The following is a 12,074-nucleotide window of genomic DNA, read 5'->3' on the forward strand; positions in this document are numbered from 1 at the left end:
CTAGCCTGGGCAACATGGAGAAACCCAGTCTCTATAAAATACAAAAATTAGCCAGGCATGGTGGTGTGTCCCAGCTACTCAGGAGGCTGAGGGAGGAGGATCACCTGAGCCCAGGAGTTCAAGGCTGCTGTGAGCCATAATCACTCCACTGTACTCCAGTCTGGGTGACACAGTGAGATCCTGTCTCAAAAAAAAAAAAAAAAGAAAGAAAGAAAGAAAGAAAGAAAATTGAGATTGCAAGCCTAGGTGATAAGGATGACTTTTCTAAGAGGTGATCTCCAGATTGAGAAAAAGGAATAGTTGGGTCAAAACAAGGTGGGTACAATATGCCTTAGATATATTCTGAGATTCTGTAATTGAGAGTATGTGCCTCAGATATCCTGGAGCAGACCTCTGCAAGGGAGTGAGAGAGCCGGCCTGAGGCTGTTATTAATTATTCTGAGGCAGTGAGCGGGTAAAAGGGTGCTCCACAGGGTCCCTGGGAGAAATTCTCTGGAACTGTTCCTTTCTCTGCCACTAGCCTCTTGGCTCTTATTCCCCAGCTGCCCCAATTCTCTGAAGCCTGCAATGTCACCAGCGAGGAAACAACAGTTTGAGTGAGGGCATGGTGGTGGAAAATAAAGTGTCATGGGACAGAGATGAGTAAGGTGTGGCTGAACACAAGTTGGTCAGGCACTGTCAGGAACTTTTGAGGCTTGATGGAGGAAACACCTGCTGGTGCTACTCAGAGAGAGGGGGGTGTGTAGCAGATTTTGGGTCTGGGCTCTGCCTCCTGGGCAAATCCCTTCTCCAACTGGGCCTCTGCATCCTATGTAGAAAAGTTTGTGTAAGAATCATATTAACTTGCTGTTGACCCTTTGGTTTTAATACTTTGGACTCAAAGGTCTCATCTGACCCCAACCATAAGCCTGTGAAGAATGCATGGTGGAACTATAACAACTTTACAGCGAGGCCAAGTCCCGGTGAGGGGCAGCGACTCGCCCACCACCCACAGCCACGCCGCAGCAAAGTCGGCTCCTGGAGATCGGCCTCATGCTGGGCTTGCTGAGGCCCAGCGGAACGAGAGGCTTTCGGTCTCTGGTCCAGGAAGCAGGCGCTGCAGGGGACGGAAGGGTCGTAGCCCACAGCCAGGGGAGGCCAAGGAGCTGGGCGGAGGCACTCAAGGCCAGCCCCGGGAGAAGTGGGTGTGCTGGGGCCCGGGCGGGGCCGGGGGAGGGGACGCCTGGGGGAGGGAAAAGGGATCCAAGCGCGGGTGGGAGCCCAGAGCCAGAGAGCGCGCTGGGCGGTGCCGGGCACCCGCGGAGTGGAACCGGGCCGGTGGAATGCACAGGGTCGCAGCGCCTGGGCCATCCTCGGTCAGAGGCGAGCGAGCAAACGGGCGCCCCAGAGCCTTGCTGAGAGGCAGGTAAGGCACCCACTGAGCTGGGAAGGCTGAGCTACAGTCGGGGGTGCAAGTGAGGGGTCTTCCCGCTTCCCTTCCAAGGGTCACGGGGCACTCTCCGTGAGACTGTGGAACCGACGGGGCGTGGGGCAGGGGTGGGCGCTGCAAATACCGAGCAAGTCCTCCAGGATCCTCCCCGATCCTCCCGATCCTCCCGATCCTCCCGAGCGCAGTGATCGCAGAGCAGCATGTGGGAGTAGGGAGCTGGGCTCTGCGCGCCCCGTCTGGAAACCGTGGGGACTTGCGCCGTTAGTCCCAGCCCTCAAGACGGCTACAAGAAAAGTTCCTCCACACCCACAGGAGTGCAAGTGAACACCTGCGGCTGGCAGCCAGTGCACGCGCAGAAAAGACACTTCAGGACCCAGCACAGTCTCATTTGGCCGGGGCCACTGGCTCTGCGGAGCTGACTTGCCCATTCCCTCTACCACACTGTGTCCCTCACCCTGTCTGACCTAGTCCCGGGAAAGCTGGGGACTCCCAAAATCATCCTCTGCTGCCAGTAACATAGGTCGAGGCTGGGAGTCGGGAGACTTGAGTTCTAGTTTACAGGCTGTGTAAACCCGGGCAGTCACCCCTCAGCTCTGCGCCTTGCCTTCGCTTTTCCTGGGTCACCATTTGTAAAATGGGCCTCCTGCTCCTGTTGCCTGCATACCCCATGGGACAGAAGGAGAAAGGGGGATTGGACCTGGGAGTCTTTTATCTCGAGAATAAGTGAGTTTAGTCCTTGCACGAAAGCCCACCAAAGTATCCCCTCCTAAAATCCTCTCCCGACTCCCCACTAATTTGCATATAGGGAAACTGATACCCCAGGGGAGATGATTTACCTAAGGTTACAACAGAGACCAAACAGAATTAGAACCCAAGTTTCCTCAGTCCTAGCCCAGGGCTCTCTCCACTTCACCTACAAAGGCATATTGTAAACGTGTGAGCGCCTCCTTATTTCCTTGCATCTGTCCACTTTGTTCCTGATGGAGGAGACCCATGCTGGGGGCCTGGAAACTGCTTTCAGATTTTCTTGACTCCTTGAGATGATAACCATCACCTTCTCCATCCCTCACTCACTCCATACCTCTCAAAGCACGTCCATAAATTTAATGTGCTAGTGATCAAAATACCTTCTGAGAGGGAAGAAAGACAAGAAACTCCATCTTATTGATGAGGAAAATGAGGCCTAGAGTGATAGTTACTCAACCAAAATGCATGACTAGACGTGTTGGCATAGTAGGGGCAGGAACCCAGGTCTCCTGATTCCCCCTCTGATGTGTTCTCCACCAGCTACAGGACTACAGAATGGTACCCCTCAATGATAAAGGACTGCAGGGATGATCAGAGAGGGTGGGAAACAAGGAAGGCTTCTGGAGAAGGTGAGGTTCCTGGGAATCAAGAAGAATAATAAGAACCTCCTGGTTGCGTCTGAGGCTAGGAGAGCTGGGGTGGGAAAGGAGACATAGAGATGGCTGTTCTTGATAATATGGGGGGAAAGGAAAGATATGGAGACAGAAAAGGAAACAGTGTGACCAGGCTGCCTGATAATTTTCTTGTATGTTTGCAATTTCTAAAACTTTCCCATCTCTTGTCTCCTCCAGTTCTCATGTGAGTTAGGCAGGGCAGGGATCATTATCCCCATCTTATAGATGAGGTTCAGAGGAAGTAAATGCAGTGTTCAAGGACACAGAGCCAAGCATACAGCCAAGATTAGAATCATGAAAGGAACACTTGAACGGCAAGATCACAGGCCGAAGGACCGGGGAGTTGGACTGTGTGTGTGTGTGCAGTGGGTGGGTGTATATAGCCACACCCTGGGTAGGTACACAGGGAAGAGGGTTGCAAAGCCATTGCTGGTGTTTCGAGGCCAAGAATGTTTGCCCTTTGGATTGAATGGGGTCCAGGTGCAGGGAGCATCTGGGCTTCCAAAGAAAGCTTAGAATTCTTCCTCCTGTGACTCACCCCACCTGACTGAGATGACTGCTTTTCTTTGAGCCATCCCTTCCCCAGACCAAATGAAATCTGTTTTGCCCTTCCCTGGAGGTTGCTTTTTAAATATTGTAAGCTGTTTTCATGAATGTATATGTGTGTGCCAGAGCAGAGGCATGCTCTTAGAGAAGAGGCATTGATTCATTTATTCTTGAATGCCTGCTAGGTATCAGGGCTGGGAAATAAAGAAATGTATGAGGCACAGGACCCTGCCCTCTTACCTCAAAGCACAGTTACACACACACACACAAACACACAATTTCAATACAGCATAGTGCTCTAATAAGTCTTCGTGCAAAGCACTTTTGGGGAAAAAAACAAGAGGGAGAGACTAACTGGCTAGGGAGTGAGGAAGGAGGTGTCCCAGGAGAAGGTCTACAGAGATGAATTGGAGCTGGGTCTTGAAGGATGAGTGGGAGTTTGCCGGGCAGGTAAAAAGAGGAAGGGCATTCTTGTTTAAGAAAACAGCATGAGCAAAGGCAAGAGATGTGCAAGTGCAAGGAGTATTTGGAGAGTGGCCTGTAGTTCAGTGTCATGGGTGCAGGCCACTGAGAAGAGCTGCGGGGAGATGAGGCCAGTGTCAGAGTCACATTTCAAGGCACTTCAGTGGTAATCAGAAGAGTTTAGAGTCTGCCCTACTGGCAGGAGGGAACTTATAGTGGAAAGGTCTGTGGAGGGGAAGTCAAGATACTTGGTTTCTGGCTCCAACTCTGCCACTACTGGGCTGTGAGACTTTAAGCAGGTGATTGCCTTGGGGAGGAGGGTCTATTTTCCCACTGGTTGAATGAGGGGGTTGCACCAACAACATGATCATGAAGATCTCTTCCAGCTCAGATTCTATTCCTTTTCCTTCCAACTGGATGCTAGGGGCTACTCCTTCAACTCCTCTCCCACTCCACCAGCTCTCCAGTCCACAAGAGTGGTAAGACCACTGAGGGGACAGTGGCAAAACTGTACACCCCAGGAGCTGTCTTTGGATCACCTACCTGCTTTATGTGACTTTTTCTACCTGCCTCTCTGTACTTCATTTCCAGACACTGAAGACGCTCATTCTGAAAGAGTAGCTGAAATGGAGCAATGGGAAAGAAAGACCCAAGGGTAGAGTTTCACTTTTCCCCCAGAGCAACCTGAACGAAAACCCCACTAAGATCCCCAGTTCATCCCTCAGATCACAGCTTTAGTCCCCAAGTAGGGGTTGGACAAGTGCAAGGCAAGTGCATTTTGTGAGAACCTGGTAATGTGTGGGAAATAGCAGGAACAGAGAGTGAACCTGGCTCATCTAGGGAATCAGGAGTAGGTCTGGAGCAGCGGGGTGCATGGGAGACGAGAGCATAAAGGAAGGCTACCTCCTCCTCCGAAGCTTACCAAGCTTCATCTCACTGGGTCCTAGACTAAGATTGGTGAGAATCTGTGGTGCACGAAAAGGCCATAGTAACAAAGTTAGAGGAGATGATGCCCCATGACACTAGGAGTCTGTGTCTGGTGTGATGTGAAGCTTAGATGTGAGGAAACACTGCCATTTGTAGTGGAAAGAGCACCTGAACAGTACCCCCAAACACCTGGGTTCTTGTCTGAGTGCTGCCATTTATGGGCCATGTCATTTTGGACTAGTCACTTCTCCCTTCTGAGCCTCAGTTCCCTCATCTACGAAATGGAGGGTTGGCCTGGAATCTAGATTCTAGAAGATCCTTAAAGTCCCTGTCAGCTTGGCCATCTGCTCACCCTCTTTCCTCACTGGCCTATCTTCTATTTCAAGGCAAGACCTCTCCAGGGCAGGAGCTCTGTCTTCCCCATCCAAGGATCTTGGTAATCAGGGACTCTCCTGGACAGGGAAGCCAAGGAACTCAGAAACAGTGGCAAAACTCCCCTGTTCCTGACTGCGAGTCCCCAGCTTGAGCCCCAGAGGCAGTCCCAGAGCCCCATAGAGAACCAACCTGTGCCTTCATCAGCTTTCTGCCTCTCCTAATTCAGACAGGAGGCCCTTGCACCCAGGCCCTCCCTCCCACACAAACCCAGCACCCAGAGGTGTGGAACTATGGCCTCTTTTCTCCTCCTGTCAGAATCACAAACATCCTAGTCTATCCAGAGAGGCCCTGAGGTGTGAAAGGTCTCATGAATCTTTATTCCCCTCATGGAACACTGCCTCAAAGCCCCCCGCTGACCTCCACACTGTCCCCTTCTCCCACTTTCTGCAGAGTCTATCTCCTCCTCAGGCTGGATCATCCTGGCAGGTGAGCTGTGAAGAGGAAAAATGAGTAAATCCCTCAGTTTGGTTCGGCTGGGATATCAGATGTAAGTCAGTCCCAGGGCTCAGAAGCATCTTAACCTGTGAGGAAAAGGTCCACAGCCTTCTCTATCTTGGGATTTGAGAAGCTCTAGAAATCCCCCAAAATGCTTCTCCCATCAGCCTGTCTAACTTCCCATGGTTTCACAGCTTGGTTTCATGATTTAAATCATCACAGGACATTAGAACCAACTGGGACCCCTTCATTTTACAGATGCAGACAGAAGCTGAGGCACAGAAAAGGGAAGTCTTACGTCCAAAGTCACACAAGGAGCAGCTGAGCCGGGACAACCCCCTATGTTTCCATTTCCTTCACCGTAAAGTAAGGGCATATAGCCTAGATGGGCTCTGAAGGCCCTTCCAGCCTCTGCTCTACAAAATACAACCACCGCCATCTGTGCAGTGTCTAGTGCCAAGCACTACATGTTTTAATTTTCACAACAAAGCTCTGCTACAGATAGTGCTCATTCTGTGACCGTGTTCATATCCTGTCTATCTGAATAGATTGGGTGGTAACACATCATTTGTTCCTGTGTAAAATATCAACGCAGCTGCCATTCTCCCACTCATGTCTGTTCCCTTGGCATTCTAAAAGGCCCTTGCTAAGGTAACCCTTAGGAAAGGGAATGTTTTAGGCTGCACCATCAGCTGGTCCCTGAGTGTGAGTCCACATGTTAAATAGGTTTCTCATGATGTCACCCAATGAAGACACTAAGTCTGGAGTTGGGGGACAGCAATCAGAGGCCCTTTGGTCACTGCACAGTTCCTTTAACTGCAACCCTAGGCTGGCCTGACCCAGCTGCTGCAGGAAGGGGAGGGGCTGTGGGAGGGGGTCAGAGCCCACAGCAGGACTATTGCACAATCCTTGGGGCCTGGCCTTGGGCAATCCACCCTGGTTCCTTCCTTTTCTGCTTTCTAGCTCTGGGCTTTCCCAGCTCCGAAGTCAATACTGAGATCTCAGATGTGTCCAGAGACATCCTGAAGAGGCTCGGGGGTTGAGGAGCCTTAGTGTGTCCACAAAGAGACTCCTGAAACTGACTGAGAGCCAGCGGATTTGCCAGCTGGTGAGTCTTCCAGATTGAGATTTCCCTCCCTCTCCCTGTCAGTTAAAACCCCTTTCCGATGATACGTAAGAAAACTGAATGGTAACTGCCCTGCCCTGGGATTGGAGCTCGGGACGACTAGGAGCTTTCACCTTCACAGTATGTGCTGCGTCCATTCTTTTTTTTTAAACCTATGTGTACATATTTGCTTCTTGAAAACAAAAAGTTTTTAATCCTCTTCTGTATAATACAAGTGTATACTCATAGCAAGCCTTGAAGGAGGAGGCCAAGGATGATCATTTTTCTTTTTTTTTTTTTTTTTTTTTTTGAGACAGAGGTCTTGCTCTGCTGCCCCGGCTGGAGTGCAGTGGCATGATCTCGACTCACTGCAACCTCTGCCTCCCAAGTTCAAGCGGTTCTCCTGCCTCAGCCTCCTGAGCAGCTGGAAATACAGGCATGCGCCTGGCTAATTTTTGTATTTTTAGTAGAGATGGGGTTTCTCCATGTTGGCTAGGCTGGTCTTGAACTCCTGACCTCAGGTGACCCGCCCACCTCAGCCTCCCAAAGTACTGGGATTAAAGGAGTGAGCCACCGCACCTGGCCTATTTTTTTAAATTGTGCTTAAAACACACACACACACACACACACACAAATGTACCATCTTAGTCATTCTTGAGTGTACACTCAGTAGTGTTAGCTAGATTCACCTTGTTGTGCAGCAGATCTCCAGAACCTTTTCATCTTGCAAAACTGAAACTCTATACCTACCATACAACAACTCTATGGTCATCTCTTTTGGTAGATGAGGAAACCGAAGCCCAACCAGGGAAAGGAACTTATTTCCTTCAAAGTAGGCTCCTCCAGACACTTACACTGTTTGTTTGTTGTCTACCTGTGAAATTGCCTGAGGCTCCTTCCTCCTTCAACCCTTACTTGGCCATTTCCTCCTCGGGTCTCACATCTGTCTCTACCCCCACTTTGTTATCCTCTCTGCCCCAACTCGTGACTCAGCATCTTGCACTAAACTATTTCAAGACTCTTGTAGCTGGGCTCACTGCCTCAATTCCAGCTCCCTCCAGTCCACATGACAGTCAGAGTATCCTTTCCAGGCACAGATCTGACCATTTTATCTTCCCTAGCTACAGAATAAAGTTCCAACTCTACAGAGTGGCACTCAAGGCTGCCCATGATCTGGCTCCTATCTCTCCTGTCCCACATCCTATGCTATTCTTCTACACATCTTACACTTCAACCTCTTTATGCTACTTTCCATTTTTCTAAACATGTACACACTTTGTTGCGCCTTTGCTCATGTTGCCTTCCTTTGTCTTCTCTGCCTCTTAAAAATCCTTCAAGGTCCAACTCAAATGCCTCCATCACTGTGGACACTCTCTAAGCCCTGATCAGTATCCATTACTTATTCCTTTTAGCCTTAGTAGCTCCTGGCTTGTCCCCTGCATTGTATCAGAGCAGAGCCCCTGGATCTGGGCGAAGGCACTGGATCTGAGCCACCCCGAGCTCCCATCACAGGGCCTGGCCCATATTGGTGATAACTATCTGGATGATTTTTTGAGTTATTTATTTCCTCATGCTGCTCCTACTTGCTATTGGCAGACACGAGGGAAGAAGCAGCCACAGATCTTTTGCCTGACACATGGGGTAGTAGATGAGAACGTATATCTCCTGGATCTTAACTCAGTGAGCTCTTGTTCTTCTCCCCTCCTCCATCCAGACAGGACAGCACAAGTACTAGATGGCAGAGGGCCCCAAAGGCCTTGCATAAAATGCTGCCCAGTCCTGGCTAATTGCGTTCATAGAGCCATTGATGAATATTTATCATGGTCAGAATGATCATATTTTCCAGGGAAGAGATCTTATGGTTAATAGTCACATTAGTTAACTTTAGTTTGTTAACAGTTCTGCCCATATGATGGAGGACTGAATGCTTGGCCCATAGAGAATTCCTTAAAGTGGACATCTTTACTAGAAACTATTGAGAGAAGGATAACACCCATTCAGTCTTAGGGCAGTCCCCTAGAAAAAGGGAATGCCCAGCCAGTCGCAGGGTAGTGCCCTGGGAAAGGAGAACACCCAGTCTCAGGGTAGTCCTCCAGATTGGAGGAAGAGACATAGCCCTGCTGACCAGGCGCATGTGGCCTGATGATATCCTTATCAAAAACAAGAGGATAGCCACATATTGCCTTATATGTTAAGTGTTGGGGGGAAGGGAAGGCTGTGATGATAAAGGTGGTGTAGTGTGGCTGAGGGGTGGGGAGCACTGAACGGAGGCTTCCCTAAAGGAAGTGAGTGTGGGGCCTTGTTTACAGGGAATGACATATGGTTTTTCAGAGACAAGGATGCAAGTCTGTTTTAAGATGTTCTTTCTGACTGGGCACAGTGGCTCACGCCTGTAATCCCAGCACTTTGAGAGGCTGAGGCGGGTGGATCATGAGGTCAGGAGATCAAGACCATCCTGGCTAACACGGTGAAACCACATCTCTACTAAAAATACAAAAAAATTAGCCAGGCATGGTGGCGGGCGCCTGTAGTCCCAGCTACTTGGGAGGCTGAGGCAGGAGAATGGCGTGAACCTAGGAGGCGGAGCTTGCAGTGAGCTGAGATCGCGCTACTGCACTCCAGCCTGGGCGACGAGCGAGACTCCATCTCAAAAAAAAAAAAAAAAAAAGGTTATTTCTATATTATAGACTAAGGATCTCTGAGAAGAAGGAAAAGGAACATTTATAATCACTTAGTATATGCCAGGTACATAATGACTATTTCAGGAGACAAGATAGTTGGCGTGCTTGTGTCTTCTTTTTGTGGGCAGGTAAACCCCAAGCCAGACTGAGAACTCCTTTCACTCTCCCGCCCTCAGGCCCAAGCTGTTCTTCTCTTCTCCAGTGCCTACAGTGGTTGCCAACCTGTTCCCATTTCCCTGACCACCTCCTTTCCAACAGAATTTCTGCAAATAGCTAGGAATATCTAGTCTTTGGGACACAGGATGCTTGAGAGGTCAAATGATCCAGCTTCTGGCCTCTAGGTAGGATGAAATTTAAACCATCCCCAGGCATCTTCCAAAAAGGTGTACCCATGGAGTCTTTTTTTTTTTTTTCTTTTGAGACAAAGTCACACTCTGTGGCCCAAGCTGGAATACAGCAGCTCTATCTTGGCTCACTGCAACCTCCACCTTCTGGGTCCAAGCGATTCTCCTGCCTTAGCCTCCCAAGTAGCTGGGATTACAAGTGCTCACCACCATGCCCAGCTAATTTTTGTATTTTTAGTAGAGATGGGGTTTTACCATGTTGGTAAGGCTGGTCTCCAACTCCTGACCTCAAGTGATCCATCCGCCTCAGCCTCCCAAAGTGCTGGGATTACAGGCATGAGCCACTGTGCTCAGCCTGTCTGTGGAGTCTATAAAGAGAACTGTGCTGAAGGAGAGTTGTGATGAATGTCTTCTTATGGTGCCACACAGTCCTGCTGAGAGCTAGCTTGGAAGTGGAAGCAGCTCTAAGCTAGCCACAAGGAGCAGGGCTTTCTGTCTTGGCTCTACCTCCAATATTCTGTGATCATGGACAAGCCACTTATTCTCTCAAGGCCTCAGTCTCCCTGTGTGTAAAATGGCAAGAGTTACATTAAATAATCCTTAAGGTCCTTCTAACCTAAAGTTCAGTGATTTATAGAATCTAAAGAAATGAGTGATTAGTATGGGTTCTGATGGTCGGGGAAGGCTTTATTCTACAATTATTTATTGAGTACTTATCGAGTGCTGTCATAAGTGATTGCATATAGCAGTCAGTAAAACAAATATAGGCCCTGCCTTTATTATTTAGTATGTGGTCTAGTGGAAAAGACAAACATGTAATCAAGTAACCAGAATAAGCTATTGTATTAGTCCATTTTCATACTGCCATGAAGGAATACCCGAGCCTGGGCAGTTTATAAAGAAAAAGAGGTTTAATGCACTCACAGTTCCACATGGCTGGGGAGGCCTCACAATCACGGCAGAAGGCAAAGGAGGAGCAAAGGCACATCTTACATGGTGGCAGGCAAGAGAGCAGGTGCAGGGGAACTGCCCTTTATAAAACCATCAGATCTCTTGAGACTTATTTACTGTCATGAGAACAGCATGGGAAAAACCCACCCCCATGATTCAGTTACTTCCTACTGGGTCCCTCCCATGACACATGGGGATTATGGGAGCTATGATTCCAGATGAGATTTGGGTAAGGACACAGCCAAACCATATCAGCCATGATGCTAGGATTTTACTGGGATCTGAAGGGAGGAGGTCATTTGAGCTCCAGGTGACAGAGCCATCCCCTCTCTCTTTTCTCTTGCCAACAGAGCTTCTACCGAGTCTTCCCCCACCTCAATCCCTGTTGCTATGGAGACTACCAATGGAACTGAGACTTGGTATGAGAGCCTACATGCCGTGCTGAAGGCTTTAAATGCCACTCTTCACAGCAATTTGCTCTGCCGGCCAGGGCCAGGGCTGGGGCCAGACAACCAGACTGAAGAGCGACCGGCCAGCCTACCTGGCCGTGATGACAACTCCTACATGTACATTCTCTTTGTCATGTTTCTATTTGCTGTCACTGTGGGCAGCCTCATCCTGGGATATACCCGCTCCCGCAAAGTGGACAAGCGTAGTGACCCCTATCATGTGTATATCAAGAACCGTGTGTCTATGATCTAACACGAGAGGGCTGGAATGGTGGAAGACCAAGACACCTGGGGATTGCGTCTGGGGCCTCCAGAACTCTGCTGTGGACTGCATCAGGTCTCAGTGTCCCTATCTGTAAGAGCAACAAGAAACAGGGCTAAGGGAGGTCATCACTGGGGTGGGAGAAGAGGGGCTGGTAGACCGAAGCCTTGTGCATAAGGATTTTTTCCCAGGAAAAGATAGACTTTATAAACAGTGGGAGTCCATGAACAAACATATAAAAGTAGCAACAGATAATGACCAATAACTGGTTCAGTGGCTGGAGTACTGGGGGCCTGAAGGTTGGAGAAGGGAGAAGTTGTAGCAGAGGGAAATGAGACAGGAAGATGCTCTGGGGACACATTTTTTGTGTTATCTTCAAAAGCCATGAGAAGCAGTGATGATTATCCCATATCACAGATATGATTTACCACCACCACCCTGCCACCACTCCCACTCGCACTCCCATAAAGAAAGCAGGTCAAGTGCTGTGCCGCCCATTTGGGCCTGAGTAGTGCCATGATTGGAACCCAGGAACTCTGGTCTCCTTGCCTAGTGCTTTTCAAAACTCTGTGCCACACAGGAGTGGATCCAGGCCTGAAGGTCATACAATTCTGGGGACTCTCTTTA

At 49.4% G+C, this 12,074-nt stretch overlaps 1 protein-coding gene across 7 annotated transcripts; it reads left to right on the top strand.

The window, feature by feature from the left end:
* Positions 1 to 1,258: 1,258 nt before the first annotated feature.
* On the top strand, positions 1,259 to 11,709 carry LOC101018758 (potassium voltage-gated channel subfamily E member 3). 7 transcript variants are annotated; one of them, XM_031662505.1, is made up of 5 exons: positions 1,309 to 1,405; positions 5,611 to 5,707; positions 5,914 to 6,021; positions 6,619 to 6,763; positions 11,087 to 11,709. In XM_031662505.1, the coding sequence occupies exon 5, from the start codon at positions 11,127 to 11,129 to the stop codon at positions 11,436 to 11,438; it is 312 nt and encodes a 103-aa protein (XP_031518365.1). In that variant the 5' UTR covers positions 1,309 to 1,405; positions 5,611 to 5,707; positions 5,914 to 6,021; positions 6,619 to 6,763; positions 11,087 to 11,126; the 3' UTR covers positions 11,439 to 11,709. The 7 variants fall into 7 exon arrangements, 6 of the variants coding, with proteins under 6 accessions (XP_021782003.1, XP_017804245.1, XP_009185193.1 ...); XM_031662506.1 differs by having other exon boundaries at positions 1,319 to 1,405; positions 5,611 to 5,646; XM_017948756.2 differs by lacking the exon at positions 5,611 to 5,707 and having other exon boundaries at positions 1,294 to 1,405.
* The last annotated feature ends 365 nt before the right edge of the window (positions 11,710 to 12,074 follow it).

This window comes from Papio anubis, unplaced genomic scaffold (assembly GCF_008728515.1).
Source record: "Papio anubis isolate 15944 unplaced genomic scaffold, Panubis1.0 scaffold70, whole genome shotgun sequence".
Taxonomy (NCBI): Eukaryota; Metazoa; Chordata; class Mammalia; order Primates; family Cercopithecidae; genus Papio; species Papio anubis.